Source organism: Phyllobates terribilis, unplaced genomic scaffold, assembly GCF_046119375.1.
Source record: "Phyllobates terribilis strain yellow unplaced genomic scaffold, ASM4611937v1 Scaffold_1__5_contigs__length_1240528914, whole genome shotgun sequence".
Taxonomy (NCBI): Eukaryota; Metazoa; Chordata; class Amphibia; order Anura; family Dendrobatidae; genus Phyllobates; species Phyllobates terribilis.
The window spans coordinates 175,102,703-175,130,599 of record NW_027362761.1 but is presented as its reverse complement, the minus strand read 5'-3'; the positions used below and the strand labels follow the sequence as shown (position 1 = coordinate 175,130,599).

Here is a 27,897-nt window from a genome sequence, read left to right as displayed (position 1 = left end):
CTCATCATCGTCCACCTCTTGTGACCTTTTCCCACCGTTGCCTTCATCTGACCGTGGCTGCTCAAATATTTGGGCATCGCTACATGCGATCTCCTCTTGCCCTGCTTCAAGTGGACCGGGCGAGAGGCACGAATCTATAAATGGAAAAGTGAACAGCTCTTCGGAGTGTACAATTGTGGGATCAGTTGTCTCCGGGCACTGGGCATGGTGGGAGGAAGGAGGACCAGGGTGAGGAATATGCGGTCCAGACTCACGGCTACTGAGGCTTGACCGTGTGGAAGACTGGGTGGTGGTGGTGGTGGCGGCGGCTAAGTGACTGGAAGCATAATCTGCTATCCAATCAATAACCTTTTCACACTGCTCTGTGTTCAATAGTGGTGTCCCCTATTAATTGGGACAGGAAGGTCGAGCGAGATGTGGGTGGATGTTGTGGCACAATTTCAGCTTGCCCATGGCCTCGGCCTCGTCCTCTGCATGCACCATCACGTCCACTCCCCAGTCCCTTGCCACGCGCCTTGCTCACTTTAAATGGAGGACAATATTTTCCACTTTCGCTACAAATGGCTGGATTTGAAACGCAGTGATATGCGATACGTGTGATGGAAAACCAGTTTTAAATAGCTGGCCTGTAGGTAACTATTTTTAACAGCGAACTGGTGTCAATAACTTCGCTAACAAGCTACAACAAAATTTCAGTGGAGTACAGAAATGACAGAATTTTCAGTGCACTTATATGTGATCCATGTGACGGACAAACCACAGTTTTAAATAGATGGATTTTTAGCGCTGTAGTATGGAAAGGACCTGGCTGTATTCTGCAGTGCCAACAAGCAAATGGAGCAGAAAAACAGTGTTCTCTGGATTGCTTTTTAAGCAAATAATGAGGATTAAGATAAAAAAAAAAATATTCCTGGCCCCTGATACCTGGGCCTGTTTCTACAAATATCTGTAAGGCTGTGTGCCCACGATGCGTTTTTTAAGTGTTTCCGCAGCGGCAAAAACGCTGCGGAAACGCTTAAAAAAAAAACGCATGGTAGAAGGCCTGCCATGTTCCCCAATGATAATCCGCATGTGCTGTGCACATGCCTCGGAAATTTCCGCTGCGGATTATCATTGCGGAAAAAAACGCAGCACTACCAATCATTTTGCGGAAGCGCAGCGTTTTCGCCGCCATTGGCTTTCATTGGAACGCATGAATTCCGGATCACTTTATATATTGATGCGCATTCCATGCGATCCAATGTGTGGATGGTACCCGGGTGTGGAGGACAGGAGACTCTCCTCCGGACCCGGGTACCATAGAACCTGTGAAAAAAAGAATAAAATAAATGTTATATTTACCTTCTGACTGCCCCCGCTGCGCTCGTCCTCCCATGCCGGCAGATCGTGGTGGTCTGAAGGACCTGCGCTGACGTCATAGTCATGTGACGGGTTACGCGATGCTGACGTCGGCAGGTCCTTCAGTGTACCGCGATCTGCCGGCAACCAGGACGAAGCGAAGCAAGACTGCGGGGGCCATCGGAAGGTAAGTATGATATTTTATTTTTTATATTTTACCTTTCTTTCGGTCACACTATATAAATCTATGCCGTTTGCAAGTTGACAAGCACTTTCCAAGTGATGCTAAAATCGCTTGGAAAGCGCTTGTCAACCCGCATTTTTTCAGCCAGGGGAGATGCAGAAACGCTCAGGAAAAATCCGGAGCATTTCTGCATCGTGGGCACACAGCCTAAAAGCACCAGCAGCAGACAGAACTGGAATGGACCCTCTTGCTATGTGCGCTGCAGGCTGCCATATACACTGCCTGCCTGCCTAGCACTGATATCTCTGCAGATGGATTAGTCCTCAGAAGGACTGTTTGTTGAGATGTATATGTGCCTCTAATATAGTCTGGTATACCTACACTAACTAAGAAACAAGCAAATCTCTCCCTAGCTCAGCAGCATCTCTCCCTACACTGTCTGATTCCGGAGTGACTGTGACGACCACGGCGGCGCCAGGTCTGATATAGACCTGATGACGCTGTGCGGCCAGCCAATCACTGTAATGCCACAACCAACATGGCTGCGGCATTACAGTGGGTGGCAGACAATCCAATTCTCCAATGTATTGCTGCCTGCTTATGATTGGTCTGCATCATACAGGGAGAAGTAAGAATTTATCTTTTAATTAATTGGCAATTTAGGAACCTTGAAGTGAAAAGGAACCATATTACCAATCAGTGCAGCACGAACATGTAATATAGCATGATACCCAACTTGTATTATCCTTAGAAAAAAAATAAAATTTATAATTAACCCCCTTCCCTATCTCAAATGACTTAATTGACGTAAACCTCTGAATTACTTTTTCAGCATTGAAAGTTTGTAATAACTTTCCTGCTTATCTTGTAAAAATCTAATTACAGGTTCTTATGATTCGTGTCTGCCTCCTTAAAATAACATTAAAAGCAATATATAAGACAAAAAAATCCTTTGGAAGATCAAAGATAAACTTAGCTAAACTGCGGCGGTGCGTGGCTCTTTAGATGTTCTATATTTAAGAATCCCTGTGGAGCTTCAATTCTACTATGCCCCTAACCTCCTTAGTAATAGTAATTTAAGGTAAAATCTGCTTTGCAAAATCATCCATTCCTTTATGGAAATAAATGTACTTATCTCACTTAAAAACCTTTTAGCTGCATACTAAGCATATCCATGCAATAAAGATAAACCAATTTCACGGTATTATGATGCTCAATATTTTTCTGAAAAACAAATGTACACATTAATCCTGTATTGATTTGGGTGTGATACAGTCCAAAATTACACTCGCGTCACCAGAACCACCACCCCTATATGGGGCCCATTATTCTGTATGGAGGACTATGTGGGGCCCATTATTCTGTATGGAGGACTATGTGGGGCCCATTATTCTGTATGGAGGGCTATGTGGGGCCCATTATACTGTATGGAGGACTATGTGGGGCCCATTATACTGTATGGAGGACTATGTGGGGCCCATTATTCTGTATGGAGGACTATGTGGGGCCCATTATTCTGTATGGAGGACTATGTGGGGCCCATTATTCTGTATGGAGGACTATGTGGGGCCCATTATTCTGTATGGAGGACTATGTGGGGCCCATTATTCTGTATGGAGGACTATGTGGGGCCCATTATTCTGTATGGAGGACTATGTGGGGCCCATTATTCTGTATGGAGGACTATGTGGGGCCCATTATTCTGTATGGAGGACTATGTGGGGCCCATTATTCTGTATGGAGGACTATGTGGGGCCCATTATTCTGTATGGAGGACTATGTGGGGCCCATTATTCTGTATGGAGGACTATGTGGGGCCCATTATTCTGTATGGAGGACTATGTGGGGCCCATTATTCTGTATGGAGGACTATGTGGGGCCCATTATTCTGTATGGAGGACTATGTGGGGCCCATTATTCTGTATGGAGGACTATGTGGGGCCCATTATTCTGTATGGAGGACTATGTGGGGCCCATTATTCTGTATGGAGGACTATGTGGGGCCCATTATTCTGTATGGAGGACTATGTGGGGCCCATTATTCTGTATGGAGGACTATGTGGGGCCCATTATTCTGCATGGAGGACTATGTGGGGCCCATTATTCTGCATGGAGGACTATGTGGGGCCCATTATTCTGAATGGAGGACTATGTGGGGCCCATTATTCTGCATGGAGGACTATGTGGGGCCCATTATTCTGCATGGAGGACTATGTGGGGCCCATTATTCTGCATGGAGGACTATGTGGGGCCCATTATTCTGCATGGAGGACTATGTGGGGCCCATTATTCTGCATGGAGGACTATGTGGGGCCCATTATTCTGCATGGAGGACTATGTGGGGCCCATTATTCTGCATGGAGGACTATGTGGGGCCCATTATTCTGCATGGAGGACTATGTGGTGCCCATTATTCTGCATGGAGGACTATGTGGGGCCCATTATTCTGCATGGAGGACTATGTGGGGCCCATTATTCTGCATGGAGGACTATGTGGGGCCCATTATTCTGCATGGAGGACTATGTGGGGCCCATTATTCTGCATGGAGGACTATGTGGGGCCCATTATTCTGCATGGAGGACTATGTGGGGCCCATTATTCTGCATGGAGGACTATGTGGGGCCCATTATTCTGTATACAGGTTGGCCCGCAACTTTGTCCAAGATTTTCATTTTGGCCCTCTGCATGTTTTTAGTTTTACATCCCTGTTCTAAAGACTTTGGCCCGATTTTCTCGTTGGTCTTGATGAGGGGGTGTGGTGCAGTCAGACACTCCTATTTCATGAAGAGGCGCACTCTTCATGAATCTGGAGCGTCTTATGAGTGGCGTTCATCTCCGTGCTCCATGCTAGAATTCTTGTCACAGTAAGCGACTGAACTCTGTTTTCTGGTATAGGGAAAGCCATGGATTGTCATGAATTAGACGAGCTGTGGCGTCCCGCAGAACCTGGCATGAAAAAGCCAAATGTTGCAAAATTTTGGCACTACTCTGAGCACACCATTTAATGAATTAGTTGCATCTTACAAATGCCGTGCGCCTCTGGCAGAAATGTACTCCAGTCACATACTGGAGTACATTTCTGGAGTAAGTTGCGCCACTAAAGTTGCTTAACTTTTCGTGAATTTGATGAGCAGCCTTAGCCATATTCTGTTCCATCCATGCTCCGTCCATAGTGGCATAGCTGGCCAGGACTGGCGTGAAAATTTTTGCGCAATTTTAGAATTGCCCAAAAAAAAACCCAGGGATTTATTAAAGTGTAATACGCCAGAGTTCTCATGTAACACACCTTAACAATTTAGCTCCTAAGGGTGCATTTACACTGGCCTGACAGGAAACGAGTCTTCCTAGGAACATGCATTCTCAATAATTGGACAATATGCTTGTTTGTCTAGTGAAATACTTCTTACTTTTACTTACGGTACTTTTTCTTTTTTCTTAACTGTAATATACATTTACATCAAAGGTCACGTGCAGGGTGTATAGCGCTGGCTCAAGTTGTTACACAGCCATCATCTGCCGCTAACAGAAGCAACCAAAGCTCTACCTCTGGTTGGTGCTGTTTAACCATGTAAATGCCTTATTTAAATGACATTTAAACCAGCCCCCCCCCGGCATTCAATTTTTTTTATTCTTTTCTGCATTTAACATATGGTTTAAATAATTTTATATTTTGATAGAGCAGACTATTTTAGATAGTTTTTTTTTTTTATTTGGACACAACAATACCAAACATGTTAGTTTTTTTACTTCTATTTCTTTCAACAGGAAAAGTGAGTGATTTAAGCTTTTATATTTAAGATTTAATACAATTTCTTTTTTACATTCTTACTTTTTTTTATTTTTAGTCCTCTTGGGAAAATTGAATCTGTAAATCATTTGATCACTCAGACTATATGGTAGTATGAGATATACCATACTTTTATAGTAGGAATGCCATTCTTAGTATGGCAGATATTGGGAAGGGGTTACGCAGTTTAGTAACATTAAGTACTGTTGAAACCTGGTGCCAAGGTCTTTGGAGATAGTCTTGCACCTTTTTGGACTGCTTGTGCTTGGTGGTGATGGAAGTTCAGGTCTGCTTAGACCATTTTTGTTTTGTGTTTGCAATTCTGAACAGAGAGCAGAAACTGAGGGAAAGCTCTCCATTTTTCAAAATTGCTCAAAAACTTGGTGTTTCTGCTCTGTAAGCTCAGCAAAGACTGTGTGCCCATACTGGCTTTATTTGAGCATCAAACCAACATTCATACGTAGGGATAAGCCGACCCATGGATGCTTAGGTTCTTCGGGTTCGAACGAACTTTAGTCCAAAATTCGATTCGGGTACCAGAACTCTACCCAACCTTAACTCAAACCCCACAGAAGTCAATGAGGAACCAAACTTTAGTGCTGTAAAATGGTCGTAGTAAGGGTTAAGGGGCTGCCAAAGGTAGCAGAGTACCCCCACAGAGTCTCTGTCTCTCTCTGTCGGTGTCTCTCTCTCTCTGTTTCTCTCATCCCAGAAGTCTGAATACTAAAACGGACTTCCTTGATAAGTCAGTGTTCGGAGTTCAGCACTGAATACCAGGTGTCCAGTTCGGGTTCGCTCATCAAGGCTACTTAATGGGAATCTGTCAGCAGGTTATTGTTATGTAATCTAAAGACAGCAGGAGATAGAGGCTGAGACACAGAATTCAGGGATGTGTCACTTGTCAAGGTGCTGTTGTTTACTAACTGAAGGATTTATCACTAAGAGGTTAACATTGCTGGACTAGGCTGGCAACCCCTTCCTGTGATAAGCACCTCGCTGTCTATGGACTTTTGTACTTAGAGAGCCTGGTGTGGGCGGGATTTGTTTTCTCAGCTCTGCTCCTTTCTAAATGTAAGAACTGCTGCACCCTGTAATCTAAGTGATACATTGTTGGATTCAGCTTCTTTCCCTACATCATGCTGTTCTTAGATGAGGTAGCAGGTGACAGATCTCACTTTAAAGTCATGAGCGCATAGACAAGGTGGGTCCAGGTGAGCCTACATTCTAATTTCTCACAGGTTAGTTTTGATTTTGTTTCATTTGCTGCCATTAATCATGTCCAGGCATTGTTTTCCATTGGTATGCTTTTTTTCCTGATAGATTTTTTTAAATTTATTTTTGTGTCTTATGCTTTTCTGTATCAAACATATGATAGATACATACATCCAAACTGTTTCCGTAAACACTTTTTATTTCTGAAGACTTACATAGCGTGCTAAATATTCAGGGGTGCCAATCATGTTGTCTCACAACTTAACAGCACATTTGTGAAGATCTTCCATGTGTAATATATTCTTCTTTCTTTTCTTTAGAATTGATTGATGTAACCTGCACCCTGTTGTTGCTGAACCCCGATTTCACTACTGCATGGAATGTAAGGTATGCATCCTTCTTTTGCCTTTTCTTAAAGGGACTTTGTCAGCCCTGAATGACTGTTGAAACCAAGTACGGACACTTGGTGCTTCACGGCTGGGCCAATTGTTTAAATACACCTTCCCACCTGCTTGCTGCCCCTCTGTCTACAACCCCCCCTCTTCTTTGATGGACAACTCTGGCTTTATAGGACCAGAGAAGGATGGAGAAACCTGAAGGTGTATGTAAATGTTTGGCCTTAGCGCCTGTACTTAGTTTGAAAAGTCATTCTGTGCTGACAGTCCCTTTAATGTGAAACTTGGACCTTGTGTTCGTCTTGCTTCTATCATTATAAGTCACACGAGAGCCATTGCATAGCAACAATTTGTGTTAGGCTTTGACTTGCTTTTTCTACTGGGCTTTTTGGAGATGTGTGTTTCGCTCATATGGACATCAGAAGTTCTTGTAAGGTAAGATTTCATAGGCTATATAATGCTAGTTCTTCATCAGTTATTAATAATTGCACAGCTTCTGTCACATGGTTTAATGAAGAAGATGACCTTTTACGTTCCTTGACTTTATAATTATGGTCTCTCCATTTATTTAGGATAATATAATAGAAGCCATCTAGAAGCACTAGTAATTAGATGGTTCATTCAAATGTAGGCAAAATTATAACAAACATTGTATTATATCACTAAAATAATGTATTGTGGCACAACTATCTTAAAAAAAATTATAATAGTATCTGCTAACTAATGTGACGCTGGTTTTGCTACTTAGTGATTCCCCTCCTTGCGGGGACGTTGTATCACATTTTTTATCTGACTGCAACATTGTAATGAAAATGTGAGGAGCTTTACACAAATAAAACACATTATGCAGTACATGTTCTATGGAAAAGTCAGTAAAGAATTAGAAAACATCAGATCATAGTTCAGGAGTCAGAAGGGGTGTACCATACGTGGAGATTGTCCCAAAATGTCGATGTGGGTTTAGAGTCCCCATGCGCATCCTTGGTTTGGCAACTACAAAGGGCGGATGAGCAATCCTTGGAGCAGACAGAACTGGCACTAGTTGTAGCTGCCCATGTGATGCTGTGCCGATTCATAGGAAGGGGATACAGTAAAGGGAAGTTGGATGTGTAATCCTAATGGTTTCTTTGTTTTTCTGTATTTTAGAACACAAGTTCTCTGTTGTACACATAATTTTTAATATCTGATTTAGAAATGGACTGTTATGGAAAGGAGTATGTGTTCTCCTTTACGATAGGTTTGGTTATTACTAGTTTTTAAAATCAATGATGAAACTTTGTATTTTTATGTAAAGCTCTTGACCCTTCTGATTCCCTGTGCCTGTGTATATTATTATAGGCCTATAACAAATGTCAGAGATCTGGCAGCGTATGAGCTCGTTTTGCTCATCAATGATACAATGATGTTGTGTTTATTTTTATTTATTTTTTTCTCTGTTGGATTAAACTGTCTGAGACTTTTTGTTACTCGGCATAATTTTAAAAGGAAACGCGTATACCTGATGTGTTTATGTGCCTGTTTATACTAAGACTTAATTAGGTCCGTGCCACTTTAAATCAGTAATGTGCCTTATATTTATCCAACAGGAAAGAGTTGATCCAGTCTGGGGCTGTCAACCCAGAAAAGGATTTGCATCTTGGGAAACTGGCCTTAACGAAGTTCCCGAAAAGTCCTGAAACTTGGATCCACAGGTCTAGTATTTAGTGGTTAACTTCCTGCATTTTATTACCTGTTTCCCCATAACTGTGCTATGCCTCTACATCGCATGTAGTCGTCTGTAGATGAAAAAATAGGCATACCCAATATTTTGTATGTTATAGCTGTTATAAAACTGCTGCTCTTAGGCCACGTTCACATAATCAGTATTTGGTCAGTAAGCCAAAATCAGGAGTGGAACAATCAGAGGAAAAGTATAATAGAAACACGTCACAACTTCTGTATTTATCACCCACTCCTGGTTTTGGCTTACAAATACTGATGTAAAATGCTGACCAAATACCAAGACACCCCTCCCAGTTGTGGCGTGTCTTGTCTCATATCAACATTTTTTATTTTTAAATTCTAATATTAGATCGTACACAAAGAAAAGCTTAAAGGGGTTGTCCCCTTCCAGAATACTTTTTCCTAGGCTGCAGTAGCTAGAAAAGAGAAACAAACTGAGTAAACAAAAAAAAAACAGAGTAATACTTACCCTCCGTGGGTCCAGTACCGGCTTTCCACTTCTGCCCAGTCTCTTGATTGGCTGCAGAACTGTCAATGTGACACCAGCACTGCCACCAAACAACAGAGACCGGGGCAGCGGCGGAGAGTCTGCGCTGGATCCACGGTAAGTAATACTCTGTTTTTGTTTTATAACTAATGCAGCCTACGAAAGAAAGCTTTTTTTTTAATACTCCCTCCATCTGGTTTTGTGAGAAGCAGTGTTTAGTGACAGCCAGTGTATGATCTGATCCTTGAATTGGGCTTCAATGTAGCAAGAGGAAGTGTTTGGGGGTACATGTGTGCTAATAAAAATTATAGAGGTTTTCTAACCCTGAGACTATCTTTCATTCATCATTGAAATCTATGTAAGCAATTTAATGGGAAACCCCCATCAATAAATACATTACTAACGTTTTACAGTTCTCGCAGTTCATCCTCTATGACCATTTTGCCCCGCCTCGCTGTTGTCCAATCTGATGTAAACACTGACTGTTCCTTCTTGCCTGTGCTGTCCATGTGGCTAGATGACATGATCACATGACTACACTGTCCACAGCGCTGCACATCTGCGCATTGGCTAGGCTGTTCTGTTGCGCCCTTGGCTAGGCTGTTCTGTTGCGCCCTTGGCTAGGCTGTTCTGTTGCGCCCTTGGCTAGGCTGTTCTGTTGCGCCCTTGGCTAGGCTGTTCTGTTGCGCCCTTGGCTAGGCTGTTCTGTTGCGCCCTTGGCTAGGCTGTTCTGTTGCGCCCTCGGCTAGGCTGTTCTGTTGCGCCCTCGGCTAGGCTGTTCTGTTGCGCCCTCGGCTAGGCTGTTCTGTTGCGCCCTCGGCTAGGCTGTTCTGTTGCGCCCTCGGCTAGGCTGTTCTGTTGCGCCCTCGGCTAGGCTGTTCTGTTGCGCCCTCGGCTAGGCTGTTCTGTTGCGCCCTCGGCTAGGCTGTTCTGTTGCACCAAGCAGGGACCTTTGTGTAAATGTTAGCTATCCTTATGATGTCCAGTCAATGAGGTGGCTTGGCTAATTTTAAGTGGTTCCAGTTACAAATTCTGCGGTCTATATACCCATATTTGTTTGTAGGGATGGAACAGGCATTAATTCAGTGCTCCGTGGAATAGGCTAAAAACCTTTATTCTGAACGTATTTTCAGGTGCTTATTTTTCTCTGATGTCCTGCGTCTACTGGCAGGCTTCCTGCTTTATCTTTATTCCTGTTTATCTTTAATGGAAGCTTCTAGCGATTTTACACTCGAGCTGCCTTTTAACTGATTTCCCATAGGAGTGGTGATTAGTTTCCCATCAGGCTCTTATCTGTGGGCTGGTCTCACCCGCTAGTATCTAACATTCCCTGAGAGAACATTAAATCCTGAGATCATACACCAGACATGCAGTATTCTTCACACTAGAATCAATGTCTATCCTAAGCAGAAAGATTTCTTCCTACCGTTGTGTATTCCGCTTGCATGAGCTTAGAGTAAGTGGGTATTATAACATTGTAAATAATTTCTTTGAATTGACTAAACACTGGAGTTTTATGTACTGCTGCTAAAGAGATTAACCTTTTCCAGCCACGGCCATTTTTTTTTTTTGCCATAACAGTCTTCCAAGAGCCATAACCTTTATTTTCCTACTGATTTAGCCATAGGAGGAGCTCAGGAGCAGAACTCTCGCTGCATACATACAGTCATATGAAAAAGTTTGGGCACCCCTATTAATCTTAAGCTTAATGTTTTATAAAAATTGGTGTTTTTGCAACAGCTATTTCAGTTTGATATATGTAATAACTGTTGGACACAGTAATGTTTCTGCCTTGAAATGAGGTTTATTGTGCTAACAGAAAATGTGCAATCTGCATTCAAACAAAATTTGACCGGTGCATAAGTATGGGCACCCTTATCATTTTCTTGTTTTAAATACTCCTGCCTACTTTTTACTGACTTACTAAAGCACTTTTTTTGGTTTTGTAACCTCATTGAGCTTTGAACTTTATAGCCAGGTGTATGCAATCATGAGAAAAGCTACTTAAAGTGGCCACTTGCAAGTTGTTCTCCTGTTTGAATCTCCTCTGAAGAGTGGCATCATGGGCTCCTCAAAACAACTGTCAAATGATCTGAAAACAAAGATTATTCAACATAGTTGTTCAGGGGAAGGATACAAAAAGCTGTCTCAGAGATTTAACCTGTCAGTTTCCACTGTGAGGAACATAGTAAGGAAATGGAAGAACATAGGGACAGTTCTTGTTAAGGCCAGAAGTGTCAGGACAAGAAAAACATCAGAAAGGCAGAGAAGAAGAATGGTGAGATCAGTCAAGGACAATCCTCAGACCACCTCCAGAGAGCTGCAGCATCAACTTGCTGCAGATGGTGTCACTGTGCATCGGTCAACTATACAACGCACTTTGCACAAGGAGAAGCTGTATGGGAGAGTGATGCGAAAGAAGCCGTTTCTGCAAGTACGCACAAACAGAGTCGGCTGAGGTATGCAAAAGCACATTTGAAGAAGCCTATTTCTTTTTGGAAGAAGGTCCTGTGGACTGATGAAACCAAGATTGAGTTGTTTGGTCATACAAAAAGGCGTTATGCATGGTGGCAAAAAAACACAGCATTCCAAGAAAAACACTTGCTACCCACAGTAAAATTTGGTGGAGGTTCCATCATGCTTTGGGGCTGTGTGGTCAATGCCGGCACTGGGAATCTTGTTAAAGTTGAGGGACGCATGGATTCCACTCAGTATCAGCAGATTCTTGGCAATAGTGTTCAAGAATCAGTGATAAAGTTGAAGTTACGCAGTGGATGGATCTTTCAGCAAGACAATGATCCAAAACACCGCTCCAAATCTACTCAGGCATTCATGCAGAGGAACAATTACAATGTTCTGGAATGGTCATCCCAGTCCCCAGACCTGAATATCATTGAACATCTGTGGGATCATTTGAAGAGGCTGTCCATGCTCGGCGACCATCAAACTTAACTGAACTGGAATTGTTTTGTAAAGAGGAATGGTCAAAAATACCTTCATCCAGGATCCAGGAAATCATTAAAAGCTACAGGAAGCGACTAGAGGCTGTTATTTTTGCAAAAGGAGGATCTACTAAATATTAATGTCACTTTTCTGGTGAGGTGCCCATACTTATGCACCTGTCAAATTTTGTTTGAATGCAGATTGCACATTTTCTGTTAGTACAATAAACCTCATTTCAAGGCAGAAACATTACTGTATCCAACAGTTATTACATATATCTGTGATGAACCTGTAGCCGCCTGTTCCTTGAGAGCTTTCAGGCTGTCGTCTGCTTCCAACGCAGCCTGAAATTCCTGACTTGATGTGGCCAGAATCGACGAAACTGCCACATCCTCTGTCAGCCCCTCCGGGCATGTCACCTGGCCGCTGTCTGACCCGGCAGACACTTGGTCAGAAGTGGGGAAGCCGTCGGACCTCTGCAAGGCTCCTTGGGCTCCGGCGCTCCCACTCCTGGTGACAGCGGCTATGACCGCTGTGACCGTGGGTAGTGCCTGCTTCCCCTCTGTTTCTGACCAAGCCGCCCGATCAGGCAGGCTTCCTAGGCCTTTGGACATCTCGGATGTGGGGAACTCCTGCCCTGGGGTCTTACCTGGCGGCTCCTCTCTTGGGACACCCCCACCTCCCATGGCCTGTTCCTCCCCCTGCAGTGGGCCTATACTCAGCAGCCTGGATACCCCTGGGAGCCCTACACTGCCGGTAGCTGCCCCCCTCTCCATCCCTGAGCTTCCCTCTACAGAATCCTGCCCGCCCCCTCCCTCACCGGAGGACAAGAGGTCACGGCACGCCGGCTGAGCACCTCTGCGGGCATCCCCACACTCCCCACCTGCTTTCACTAACCCTGTTTGTGTTGTGTCTGTGCAGGTGTTACCCTCAGGTTTCACTCCCTCCTCCTCAGCAGGACGCACACTACATACAACATGGTTGGCATTAGCAGCAGACAAATCAATACACTCTTGGGGGGCCGAACTTGGGGGTTCAGAGGGTACATACTGCGATACTAGACGCCCCAAGTCGGTCCCTAATAAAACATTTGCGGGAATATTTGGCGTTACTCCCACCTCCCGCATCCCCCTTCCGGCACCCCAGTCCAAATACACCATGGCAACGGGAAGTGCCGGCTCCACGCCTCCAACCCCGGAGACGGAAAGAGTCTTTCCTGGTACCAAGTCCTGGGGGGACACCACCTCAGGCCGTACCAGTGTTCGTTCAGCGCCCGTGTCCCGCAGTCCCATGACCGCAGAACGGCCTATGGTGACGGGTTGGATGTTGTCCAGGGACCTACCACCACCCCCTCCCACACACAAAACATTGGGCGCTCTCTGGGACTGGGATGGGGTCTTTTGGCGCTGGGGACACTCAGCCCTAAAGTGTCCTGGTTTGTTGCATAGATGACAACGTCTTACGTCTGGTCCTTGCCTGGAGAGGGCAACAGGGGGATACACCCCTTGTGTTCTAGGGGCCGGGGAAACAGGGGCATGACTGGGCTTACCCCCTCTCCAGGTGCTGCTGGCAGACTTCTTCAGCTCAGGCGCCCTGTTATTGGCATACTCGTCTGCCAGGGCGGCTGTAGCAGAAGCCCCTGTTGGTTTTCGGTCACGGAGGAACTGTCGGAGGTCCTCTGGGCAGTTCCACAAGAACTGCTCCGTGACGAACAGTTCCTGGACCTCCTGGCAGGTAGTAAGCGCTAGACCCGAGGTCCAGTGCTCTGCGGCTCTCAACAGCGCCCGCATATGATCGGTCCAGGTGTCCTTGGGGCCACGCAGCAGGCTCCGGAACTTCTGGCGGTACGACTCGGGAGTGAGGTTGTACTGCCGGATCAGGGCCCGCTTGATGCAGTCGTAGTTCTGTACCTCCCCGGCAGGTAAGTCCCCCAAGGCATCCAGGGACTTACCCCTCAAACGGGGGGTCAGGTATCTGGCCCACTGATCCCGGGCCAGATGGTGCTGAAGACAGGTCCGTTCAAATGCCACCAGAAAGGAGTCCAGGTCCCCATCCTTCTCCAGTAGAGGGAAGTCCTCAGCTCGGACTTTGGACGACTTGGTCTCCTGATGGGTTGGTTGCTCCAGCGGAAGCCCCCGCTGGGCCAGGTCCAGTTGGTGCTGGCGCTCCGCAGCTCGCTCTGCACGCTCCGCAGCCTCCCGGCGCTCTGCAGCTTCACGCTCCGCAGCCCGCTCCGCAGCCCGCTCCGCAGCCCGCTCTGCACGCTCCTCCTCCGCTGCCTTCTCTGATGCTGCCAGGAGGGTTTTGTAGACGGCATCGCCATGAGACTGGAGACTTGCCATAGCCGCTTGTAAAAGGGCTTGTGATCTGGACAGGCTGGGCTGGGTAGGTGGTGGGCAGCCCACTGCGGGACCGTATACTGGGGACTGGCTCCCTGAGGTGCCCGGGCTGGACTCCTCCTCGCCATGAGTAACAATGTCCTCCCCTCCTGCCACACGGACCGTAGCATTAGCCTCTTGCAGGGTCTTGCTCCTGGTGCCGTCTGCCATCTTGGTAACCGACACCGCTGCAACCCTGAGTTTGCACACACCTTGTTATACTTTTAGCCTGACCGTCTAACGTTGGGCTGACCTTAAGACTCCAGCAGTGGAAGTTACCACTGGCAGTCTTTAGTGCCTGGGAGTAGGGGTCCCACAACACTATTATTCTGCAATCCCACCGCTGCCACCAATGTGATGAAAGCCGGCCGGTGGGTGCAGCTCTCTGGCGCCCCCTTACCTCTCAGGTCAGTCAAGGTACTGCACCTAGAGAAAGTAGTGCCAGGAAGCTGCAACCAGCGCAGGGAACACGGTAGTGTGTTATCCCTTCAACGTCACTAAACCGTAACGTCACTACACAGCACAACTCGCTAGCGCCCTCTTAGCCTCAGGTCAGTCAAGGAACTGCACCTAGGATAAGCGGTCGCCAGGGAGACTGTCCTGTAACCTACTGGGTATCGGGGCCCTCTGTAGTGAGGGCGGTATATATATCTTCCTTGGCCGCGCCAGGAATATATATATCTGAACCTCCGACCGTCACTACCAGCCTTCCCCAATCCCCAGTTGGTATGCTGCCACCAGTCCCTATTTTAGATATACGCCCAGTCCGTGAATGGGCCTATATCGGGTCAGGAACCAACCCTGGGTAGCGTTTTTGGCTTGAGCCGAGCTCACACGGACGTGCGTTCGTTATGCAGAATAAAAGGCAGGCCCACAATTACTTGAGGTAATTGATTATAATAATACACTAGATACACGATATACAACTAAATATACACAGGTATAAGGTCAGGCTAAACTATACAACAATGGAATACAACACACAGAATCACCACAGCATATCAGTTACCGGTTTCTTGATTTTCTTGTGACGCAGGGAGAGGATTCTGCGATCGCAGGCACGGTTCTTTGTTACAGGCTGAGGCCTACCACCGCATGGTCAAACTGCTCCTCCCCTTGGTGGCCTCAGCTGGTGCTCAGATGTTCAGCACACCACTCTTGGGTCAAGACTGACTTGTCTCTTGTCTGTCCTGCTATCTTACCTGCCCCGTCCCGCCCACTGCTGGTGAGGTCAGCTGGCTCAGTCTCCACCCTCAGGTCTAACTTCGATCAGAAGCCCAAATTCTATGGAACCCAATAACTTCTTCTGGGATGGTCTCATGATACCCCCAGGGGTTCCCATGGATTCGGGCCGCCGTAACCGACCTTTTGATATCAATTATGATACCATACGGTCCTCAGGAATGGCTCAGCGCTATATCTTGGCTTCCAGAGCACGTACAAACGTCTACCGCGGAGGCTTGTGTGCGCAATGGCTCCGGGACGCCGTGATATTTTTTTTATTGGCCCATCCCATGCAACATGCGTGTACTTTTCATGTTTCTATATCTTATGCCTCCATGCTTGTGACAGACAAAGAAACTAGTCCTATGGGACAAATGGTCAGGTACAGATAGACGAAGCACCCCCCCCTGCTGGCTGTGTTTCCTCTCGAAGTCTTTGAAGCTCCTAGCATTCAAGTGTTAAGTAGGCTTCTTATCTTACAGGAGCCTGGATGGGGGGAAACTATCTAGTTGACGTTTTAACAGAAGGTCCCAAGGGTGGGGGCTGCTGAAGTGTGGCCATCCCTGGATATGATTTATCATTACCAAGATGGCGGCTACAGGTTCATCACAATATCAAACTGAAATAGCTGTTGCAAAAACACCAATTTTTATAAAACATTAAGCTTAAGATTAATAGGGGTGCCCAAACTTTTTCATATGACTGTATAGTAGGTGTGAGTTGTACACAATTTTTTTCCCGTCTTTCGTTGTTTTTTTTTCTTTTTACACTACAGTATATGGTAAAGTGAAATAGCTATTTACAGACATTATGGCCACTGTCCCCATTGGGGCTCACAATCTCTAGATTCCCTATCAGTATGTCTTTGGAGTGTGGGAGGAAACCCACACAAATACGGGGAGAACATACAAACTCCTTGCCGATATTGTCCTTGGTGGGATTTGACCCCTGGACCCCGTGTGTGTGTGTGTGTGTGTGTGTGTGTGTGTGTAATATAAATATACAAATATATATATATATCTCAAAAAAATAAGGGGAACACTCAAATAACACATCCTAGATCTGAATGAATGAAATATTCTCATTGAATATTTTGTTCTGTACAAAGTTGAATGTGCTGATAACAAAATCACACAAAAATCATGAAATCAAATTTATTAACCAATGGAGGCCTGGATTTGGAGTCACCCCCCAAAATGAAAGTGGAAAAACACACTACAGGCTGATCCAACTTTGATGTAATGTCCTTAAAACAAGTCAAAATGAGGCTCAGTATTGTGTGTGGCCTCCACGTGCCTGTATGACCTCCCTACAACGCCTGGGCATGCTCCCGATGAGGTTGCGGATGGTCTCCTGTGGGATCTCCTCCCAGACCTGAACTAAAGCATCCGCCAACTCCTGGACAGTCTGTGGTGCAACGTGACGTTGGTGGATGGTGCGAGACATGATGTCCCAGATGTGCTCAATTGGATTCAGGTCTGGGGAACAGGCGGGCCAGTCCATAGCTTCAATGCCTTCATCTTGCAGGAACTGCTGACACTCCAGCCACATGAGGTCTGACATTGTCCTGCATTAGGAGGAACCCAGGACCAACCGCACCAGCATATGGTCTCACAAGGGGTCTGAGGATCTCATCTCGGTACCTAATGGCAGTCAGGCTACCTCTGGTGAGCACATGGAGGGCTGTTCTGCCCTCCAAAGAAATGCCACCCCACACCATTACTGACCCACTGCCAAACCGGTCATGCTGAAGGATGTTGCAGGCAGCAGATCTCTCTCCACAGCGTCTCCAACACTCTGTCACGTCTGTCACGTGCTGAGTGTGAACCTGCTTTCATCTGTGAAGAGCACAGGGCGCCAGTGGCTACTTTGCCAATTCTGGTGTTCTGTGGCAAAATGCCAAGCATCCTGAACGGTGTTGGGCTGTGAGCACAACCCCCATCTGTGGACGTCGGGCCCTCATACCACCCTCATGGAGTCGGTTTCTAACCGTTTGTGCAGACACATGCACATTTGTGGCCAGCTGGAGGTCATTTTGCAGGGCTCTGGCAGTGCTCCTCCTGTTCCTCCTTGCACAAAGGCGGAGGTAGCGGTCCTGCTGCTGGGTTGTTGCCCTTCTACTACCCCCTCCACGTCTCCTGGTATACTGGCCTGTCTCCTGGTAGCGCCTCCAGCCTCTGGACACTACGCTGACAGACACAGCAAACCTTCTTGCCACATCTCGCATTGATGTGCCATCCTGAATGAGCTGTACTACCTGAGCAACTTCTGTGGGTTGTAGAGTTCGTCTCATGCTACCACGAGTGTGAAAGCACAACCAACATTCAAAAGTGACCAAAACGTCAGCCAGAAAGCAGTGGTACGGAGATGTGGTCTGTGGTCCCCACCTGCAGAACCACTCCTTTATTGAGTGTGTCTTGATAATTGCCAATAATTTCCATTTATTGTCTATTCCATTTGCACAACAGCATTTGAAATTGATTCTCAATCAGTGTTGCTTCCTAAGTGTACAGTTTGATTTCACAGAAGTTTGATTCACTTGGAGTTATATTCTGTTGTTTAAGTGTTCCCTTTATTTTTTTGTGTGTAATATATATATATATATATATATATATATAATAGTGGTGGCCATTTTGAGATCTCTCCACAGGTGTTCTATGGGATTCAGGTCTGGACTCATTGCTGGCCACCTTAGAAGTCTCCAGTGCTTTCTCTAAAACCATTTTATAGTGCTTTTGGAAGTGTGTTTTGGGTCATTGTCCTGCTGGAAGACCCATGACCTCTGAGGGAGACCCAGCTTTCTCACACTGGGCCCTATATTATGCTGCAAAATTTGTTGGTAGTCTTCAGACTTCATAATGCCATGCACACGGTCAAGCAGTCCAGAGGCAGCAAAGCAACCCCAAAACATCAGGGAACCTCCGCCATGTTTGACTGTAGGGACCGTGTTCTTTTCTTTGAATGGCTCTTTTTTTTTCCTGTACACTCTATGTTGATGCTTTTTCCCAAAAAGCTCTACTTTTGTCTCATCTGACCAGAGAACATTCTTCCAAAACGTTTTAGGCTTTCTCAGGTAAGTTTTGGCAAGCTCCAGCCTGGCTTTTTTATGTCTCGGGGTAAGAAGTGGGGTCTTCCTGGGTATCCTACCATACAGTCCCTTTTCATTCAGACGCCGACGGATAGTACGGGTTGACACTGTTGTACCCTCGGACTGCAGGGCAGCTTGAACTTGTTTGGATGTTAGTCGAGGTTCTTTATCCACCATGCGCACAATCTTGCGTTGAAATCTCTCGACAATTTTTCTTTTCCATCCACATCTAGGGAGGTTAGCCACAGTGCCATGGGCTTTAAACTTCTTGATGACACTGCGCACGGAAGACACAGGAACATTCAGGTCTTTGGAGATGGACTTGTAGCCTTGAGATTGCTCATGCTTCCTCACAATTTGGTTTCTCAAGTCCTCAGACAGTTCTTTGGTCTTCTTTCTTTTCTCCATGCTCAATGTGGTACACACAAGGACACAGGACAGAGGTTGAGTCAACTTTAATCCATGTTAACTGGCTGCAAGTGTGATTTAGTTATTGCCAACACCTGTTAGGTGCCACAGGTAAGTTAATGGTGCTGTTAATTACACGAATTAGAGAAGCATCACATGATTTTTCAAACAGTGCCAATACTTTTGTCCACCCCCTTTTTTAGGTTTGGTGTGGAATTGTATCCAATTTGGCTTTAGGACAATTCTTTTTGTGTTTTTTCATTGAAGACAAATTAAATGAAGATAATAATACCAAAGAATTTGTGATTGCAATCATTTTCAGGAAGAAACTGAGTATTATCTGACAGAATTGCAGGGGTGCCAATACTTTTGGCCACCACTGTATACACACACACACACACACACACACACACACACACACACACACACACACACACACACACACACACACCGTATTTGTATTTTTCGGACCATAAGACACACCTAGGTTTTAAAGGAGGAAAATAGGAAAAAAAAATTTAAGCAAAAAATGTGGTCATGATGCCCTGTTATGGGAGAGGGGGTCTGCTGCTGACACTGGTATTGGGGTAATGTTCCCCAATTCTGTTAATATCCTCCATCCTGGTATGTATGGCCCCTCCTTCCTGGTATAAGTGGCTCCCATCCCGGTATGCATGGCACCTCTTGAGCCCCCATCCTGGTATGCATGGCACCCCTCTGAGCCCCCATCCTGGTATGCATGGCACCCCTCTGAGCCCCCATCCTGGTATGCATGGCACCCCTCTGAGCCCCCATCCTTGTATGCATGGCACCCCTCTGAGCCCCCATCCTGGTATGCATGGCACCCCTCTGAGCCCCCATCCTGGTATGCATGGCACCCCTCTGAGCCCCCATCCTGGTATGCATGGCACCCCTATGAGCCCTCATCCCGGTATGCATGGCACCATTCTGAGCCCCCATCCTGGTATGTATGGCACCCCTTGAGCCCCCATCACGCTGCCTACAAAAAAACAAAAAAAAACAATCATACTCACCTCCTCTCTCCTCCAGCGCTGTCCCGCTCTGCTGCCGACACTCTCACTGTGTGAGCGGCGCATGGCAGGGCGCGCATGGCGTCCCTGCCATGCGCCCTCACACAGTGTGAGACGCTGTGCTGGAATAGTCACTGCTCCCCACGCCGGGACTCTGTGCGTGGGGAGCAGTGACCATTCAGTCTGTTCAATAGCCAGCACACTGTACCGCAGCGCGGCTCCTGCTGCGCGCTCTGTTGTCAGTGTGCCTGCTATTAAAGACCATGGATATTCTCTACAACCCATGGGAGTGGGTTGTAGCGAATATTCATGAGCTTTAATAGCGGGCACACTAACCGCAGAGCGCAGCAGGAGCCACGCTGCGGCTCCAGTGTGCTGGCTATTAAGAGAAATGAATATTCATTGCTCTCCACGCCCATGGGCGTGGGGAGCAGGGAATATTCATTTTCTTTAGTAGCGGGCACAGCTAGACTGCAGCAGGCGGCTGCTGCTTCCTGTGCCCCGCTGATCCCCCGCTGCCGCTCCCCCACACGCACCACCATGCGGCCATATCATAATATAGTGTTCGGACTATAAGACGCACCCCCCACTTTCCTCCAAAATTTTGGAGGAAAAAGTGCGTCTTATAGTCCGAAAAATCCGATTATGTATGTATGTATGTATGTATGTTATTAGAAGATCTGCACTGATCTCCTTGTGAAGCCCTAGCCTGTTGTTAGTATAGCCGCCTTCTCTCCGGCACTCCTGTCCTCTACATGGATGCTGTTGGAGAGACTTGATCAGACATATTTGGAAATGTTCTAGTCCAGAAGATGATTATATTTTCAGTTGCCACTAGTATTGTCATGTTGAGAAATAAAATTAGGTTCTGCTCCAATAAGATACACAATGGACATTAAAACTGGACAGACAAATAGTTTAAATCATAGAAGTTGTCCAACCCGAGAATTATTGTTGATGCTTTAGAGCAGGGCACTATGTGGTTGCACAATGCCTTTTGCAGTGTGTTTAAGCTCAAAAGTCAGACGTATCAATAGGCCTTTTGCCCTCCTTTCAGGCTGGTATACGTTTTAAAACTAGTAACAACTCAACTTTTTCCATGACAGGCGATGGGTGTTGCAGCATCTTCTGCAGGAGCACATTCCTCCATCGCTGGTGAAAAAGGAAGCGAGTAGTCCGTTGCTGACAGAGCAGCTCCAGGGTATTGTGCGAGAAGAGATGAATGTCTGCTGTGAAGCCGCAGGAAGGTACCCAAGCAACTACAACTCCTGGTCCCATCGTATTTGGGTTCTACAGCACCTGGGGAAACTAAATGTCAAGGTATTTGGAACGTGAAAAGTAAAAGTTTGAACATACTTGTTAGTGAATTTATTAGTCTTTTTTTTATTAAAAAAAGGAAAATAAAGATGTTTGCGCTGATGAAAATCTGTAAGAAATAGCAATCTTTTATAGCTCTCACCTTCTGCCAAAGACTTCTTCTGGTTTTATTTATCAATCATAGATGCCTTTGGAATCAGCCGATCAGTGCACGTGCGGCTGTTGATACCTTTGACCATTACAGCCATTTATATCTTTTACCTGCTCTAACTTCAATGATCACTGCATACGCTTCTAAGAAAAATGTCTTTGCACTGTGTTAGATCGCAGATTGAAAAAATATTAATAAAGATTTTATCTTCTGTGGTCAATACATTTTGATGGCTATTACAGATATTAAAGGGAACCTGTCACCAGAAAAAAATGCTATTACCCTGCAGATATGGAGTTAATCTGCAAGAGTTATTAGCGTTACTAACCTGCCCAGGCGCCCACACATAGCGAACACTGCGGGGAGAAAAGTAACTTCAGTCCCCTCAGCAGCGTTCAGGTTTCAGTCACGGGGGCAGCGCCGTTTCGGTCACTGCTCTGTATACCTGCTGCAATCGCGCCCCCAGCATTGACCGACACCCAGCCCCAATGCAGAGCTAGGGTCCGTCAGGGTCGGGGGTGCAGTTACAGTTGCCGCTCTCTATACACAGAGCGGTGACTGAACCGGCGTCGCCCCCGTGACTGAAACCCGAACGCTGCCGGGGAGATATAGTTCATTTTCTCTCCAGCGTTCGGAGTGTGGGTGCCGAGCAGGTTAATAACTCTTTTAACCGGCTGATTAACCCCCATATCTGCAGGTTAATAGCGTTTTATTCTAGTGACAGGTTCCCTTTAACCACTGAGTACTCTCAATTTTTATTCCTAATTAATGGGCCTGTCCCAAAGAAAAACCTATCCCTATGTGAGCACTCTCTATATAGGGCAGGTGCCCCCTCGACCCCATCTACCTCTAACCACTGAAATGTCGCTGTCAATCTTTGATGGTGGCGTTTAAGATGTGCAACCCTTGAGTGCTTTTGAGGTGTCAAGTGAATGCTCTCCTCACCAATTTTTTGGCATCCAGCCTTTCTTAAGAAAATGCTATCAAATCGTCATATGTATCCCAAAATGGTACCAATAGAAGTCTTAGCTTGGCACACACAAAGAAAATGGTCTTGGAAAATGGTAACACAAAACAAATATATTTATTATATATACCGTATATTCCGGCGTATAAGACGACTTTTGAAGACTGAAAAATCTTCTGTCTAGTCTGGGGTCGTCTTATACGCCGGTAATGCTTTTGAACTTTCAGAAATTGACATGCGGGGATACTCTGGGGGTGTTAATAAGCTGCCGTGGCCGTATCCCTGCCATGTCGGAGTTAATATAAGGTGGAGGGAGTTAAAATACGGCGGCGGTAGGTCCAGACAGTCAGCAGCTTCTGTGCTGAAACTGACACATCGCTGCGTATTCCCAGCTCCGGACACAGCGCAGGGCTTCTGTGCCGACAGCTTTCACTTGTCACAGAAGCGGTGCGCTGTGTCCGGAGCAGGGAAGTTCGCATCGCTTCTGTGACAATATATGAAAAGCCGGCAATTCAGCAGCGGCATAAGCCGGCACCCGACAATTTAGAATAGAAAGAATAGAGCTTCACACATAGATTAGATAGATAGAAACATGTCAGTCACATATATATGAAGTACAGTGACAGTGTTGCTTACTGTACTTGTCATTTAGTGTAAAGGATTTATTAAAACAAATAATAGTGTTTTCATGCACCGTCTCTTTAAAAAAGCCGGCCGGCAATTCAGCAGCGGTACCCGACAATTTATAACAGAAAGAATAGAGCATCACACATAGATTAGATAGACAGAAACATGTCAGTCACATATATATGAAGTACAGTGATAGTGTTGGTTACTGTACTTGTCATCTAGTGTTAAAATAACGGATTTATTTAAAAAAAAATTGGCGTGGGGTTCCCCTTAATTTTAGTCTCTAGCGGAGGTTAAGCAGACGGCTGGGGCAGATGTTTGAAGCCTGGGAAGGGGGTAATACCCACGGAGCTTCCCAGACTACTAATATCAGCCCCCAGCTGAATACATAGCCTTTACTAGCTATTAAAATGGGGGACCCCCCCAAAAATATGACGTGGGGTCCCCCCTATTTTAATAGCTAGCAAAGGCTAGGCAGACAGCTGGAGGCTGATATTAGTAGCCCAGGAAGGGTGCCATGAATATTGGCCCCCTCCCAGGCTAGAAACACCAGCCGTCAGCCGCCCCAGAAATGGCGCATCCATAGGATGCGCCAATTCTGGCACTTAGCCTCGCTCTTCCACACTGCCCTGGTGCGGTGGCAGGGGGTAATAGGGTTGGGGTTGATGTCAGCTTATAATGCCAGCTGACATCAAGCCCAGGTTAGTAATGGAGAGGCGTCTATAAGACACCCCCATTACTAACCCCATAGTCAAAGTTAAAAGAAAACACAAACACCCAGAATAAAGTCCTTTAATTGAAATAAACACACAATTCTTTATTGTTCTAAATTAAACCATACTTACCATCACGCCCATTCCAGCTGAAGCCAACGATCTCCTGCAATAAAAGTAAAATAATAAAGCAACCTCATCCTTACCTTTCCATGGTTCCCAGGACAGCTCCAGCTCTGCTACATCGAGATGACAGGCTGGACCGCAGCAGAACGCTGCCATCCAGCCTGTCATCCCGCAGACACTGAGAAGCGCAGGCATGCTTGTGCTCCTCAGTGTCTCGCTGTGACGGCATCCAGATGAGCCGACAATGAACTCAGCTCACCTCCTGGACGTCCGTCACTGACAGCGTGGGAAACTTCTACTGCGCATGCGGGGAGCAGGAGAATTTTCCCACGCTGTCAGTGACGTGCATGAGGTGAGCCGAGTTCATTGTCGGCTCATCTGGATGCCGTCACAGTCAGACACTGAGGAGCACAAGCATGCCTGCGCTTCTCAGTGTCTGCGGGATGACAGGCTGGATGGCAGCGTTCTGCTGCGGTCCAGCCTGTCATCTCGATGTAGCAGAGCTGGACCGGTCCTGGGAACCATGGGAAGGTAAGGATGAGGTTGCTTTATTATTTTACTTTTATTGCAGGAGATCGTTGGCTTCAGCTGGAATGGGCGTGATGGTAAGTATGGTTTAATTTAGAACATTAAAAAATTGTGTGTTTATTTCAATTAAATGACTTTTTTCTGGGTGTTGTGTTTTTTTTAATTACTTTACTAGAAATTCATGGCGGTCATGTCTAATATTGGCGTGACCCCATGAATTTCAGGCTTAGGGCCAGCTGATAATGCCAAGCTGGCCCTAACCCCTTTATTACCCAGTGAGCCACCGCACCAGGGCCCTGGATGAGTTGGGTACAGCGCCAGAAGATGGCGCTTCTATGAACGCGCCATTTTCTGGGGTGGCTGCGGACTGCAATTTGCAGCGGGTGGGGCCCAGAAAGCTTGGGCCTCCCTGCGCTGCAGATTCCAGCCCCCAGCTGCCTAGTTGTACCTGGCTGGACACAAAAATAGGGCGAAGCTCCACGTATTTTTTTTTTAAATTATTTCATGAAATTCATGAAATAATTAAGGAAAAAAGGGCTTCCCTATATTGTTGTGTCCGGCCAGGTACAAATAGGCAGCTGGTGGTTGGGGGCAGCCCGTTCCTGCCTGCTGTACCTGGCTGGACACAAAAATATGGCGAAGCCCACGTCAACATTTTTGGGAAAAATTAATTACAAAATTAATAATAATTTAGGGACTGCATCTTTATTAACCCCTCAATTGTCATTTAGTGTTAAAATAAAGGATTTTTTAAAAAGAAAATTGGCGTGGGATCCCCCATCATTATAGTCTCTAGCGGAGGTTAAGCAGACGGCTGGGGCAGATGTTTGAAGTCTGGGAAGGGGGTAATACCCACGGAGCTTCCCAGGCTACTAATATCAGCCCCCAGCTGAATACCTAGCCTTTACTAGCTATTAGAATGGGGGACCCCCCCAAAAAATGACGTGGGGTCCCCCCTATTTTAATATGTTTATGAGTGACAGTTTTCCTGCTATATACCTGCATGTCATAAGAATTTAAATTAAAAAAGGACCATGTTAAATTCAAATCTGTTTTTTTTTAATATTTACCGGTGTTTGGTATGCGTTGGAAAAGGGGTAGTCTTATACGGTGAATATATCCTAAACTCTATATTTTAACAGGAAAGTAGGGGGGTCGTCTTATACACCAGGTCGTCTTATACGCCGGAATATACGGTATATATATATTTTTTTTACAATCTTCAGATTTTTTTTCAAGCTATTAAAGTAATAAAAGTAAGTATTCAAGTTTAGTATTGCTGTAATCGTACTGACCTGGAGAGTGATGTTGCCAAGGTATGAAGTAAAAAATGAAGCCCAAAAAACGTGGCATAATAATTGCGGGGTTTTTTTTTCACCATTTTAATTCAGTTGGATTTTTTTTTCCAATTTTTCTGTACACTGTATGATAAAATGATTGGTGTCATTCAAAAGTAAAATTCGCCCATTCCTATATATTGGCCAAGAAGTAAAGGCCACTCCTAATAAATACTTCCTGTCTTTATAGGTTTTTGTATTACACCCAGAAGTAAAATCAAGTAATGTTTATTACGTAACAACATACAAAGATTAAAAAATTGTATAGAAAAACTACTGCATTCAGGTGTCCCAGAAAATAATCGCACTAAACAAAACAAATGTTACATAAAAGGCATAATTCCAAGAATTATGCAATATAATCAATAAGTACTGCTACAAGGTGTTTGGATGGCAAAAAATATATAGTTTAATTTATCTAGACGTTGTATAGCCACAGAAAGGGGGGTGCCTTCTGCTTGTAAGAGCTAGCAAGGAGAAACCTTGTCACAAGCAGGAGACTGGGAAGACAGTGTATTCTTGCATAATGCAGCTTTCAGCCTAAAAATCAAGTGTGATGTGATGAGTCCCTACTCCCTCTACAAAGTCTATTGTATCATGGGAAATTTAGGCATCTGGCTTAGAGGGGAAGAAAAATCTAATATGACAGACAACTGAGACAGGTTTACACAAAGCATGTACAAGGCATCCACAGGAGTTACTTGTAACTGCACTATGTCGTTAAAAAAAAATGGTGGAGTGCTGCTTTATGCCATGTTTGCAAGTTAAGGCAGCAGTGCATTTTTTAAGCGATTTTAATGAAATAGCAACAAAAACAAGGCAGTTGTGGCGATTTTGAAAATTCTCAGCAAAAAAAAAATGTAGTATACAGAGCTGTGGAGTCAGTCTGTGTCCATTTTGGTGGCGTCGGTATAAAATGGACCGACTCCAACTCCTAAAACATATAATAAACTGGGTACAGTAGTTCAATGAGGAAGTGAAGATGGCTCCAGCTCAACACACCGGGCAATTAATTGTTGTGTCAGCTCCTGTCAGATGCTGATCTGATGCTCTGCAGAGTATTAGATCGCTGATCTGACTGTGTAAAGTTGATGTCCCATCCTGGGACAATGTGAAAAAGTAAATGAAAAACAAGCCAAAAAACGATGCTTTAGCATGATACCGCCGAATTAAAAGTGGAATAAAACGCGATCAAAAAGACGCATGTAAATATAAATGGTACCACTGAAAAGTCATCTTTTCCCTCAAAAAACAAGCCGCCATACAGCTCTATCAGCCGAAAAATAAAAAAGTTCTAGCTCTCAGAATAAAGCGATGCAAAAAAATTTTTTTTCACTATAAAACAGTTTTTGTGTAAAAGCGGCAAAACATAAAAAAACAATGTAAATGTAGTATCGCTGTAATCGCACCAACCCGAAGAATAATGCTGCATTATCAATTTTACCACATGCGGAACAACATAAAAAAAAAGGCAAAAAACAATTCCTGAATCGCTGGTTTCTGTTCATTCTGCCTCCCAATTAGCGGAATAGAAAACGATCAAAAAATGTCATTTGCCCGAAAATGGTACCAATAAAAACGTCAACTCTTCCCGCAAAAAACAAGACCTTACATGACTATGTATCCCTGGGGGGTTTCATCTGAATCACATCACTCCAAGATTTAGATGGAAACTCAAATATAAGTACTCAGTGCATGGGCGTACCCAGGATCAAAACTAGGGGGGGGAGGGGGGGCAAGCCATTTCAAGAAATCCCATCCACTATGCTCTAACATCTGGCCGCTGCGGTTTGCACTGCGTCCAATCCACAGCGATTGCTGATCGTGTGCACATACCCTTACAGGCTCTTACAGACTAACTATGATCTGTGCACCACACACGCTGTGTTAGGCCAGTTTCACATGTCCTGATATTTCCGGTACTGGAAAA

The 27,897-nt window shown here is 45.5% G+C and overlaps 1 protein-coding gene across 1 annotated transcript in view; it reads left to right on the top strand.

Annotated features, from left to right (window-relative positions):
* The window catches only part of PTAR1 (protein prenyltransferase alpha subunit repeat containing 1), a 75,301-nt gene that overhangs the window by 27,834 nt on the left and 19,570 nt on the right, over nt 1–27,897 (top strand). Inside the window, exons 3-5 of the mRNA XM_073670170.1 lie at nt 6,843–6,909; nt 8,504–8,608; nt 21,305–21,518. Coding sequence (XP_073526271.1) covers nt 6,843–6,909; nt 8,504–8,608; nt 21,305–21,518 — 386 coding nt within the window. The remainder of the gene's footprint in view (nt 1–6,842; nt 6,910–8,503; nt 8,609–21,304; nt 21,519–27,897) is intronic.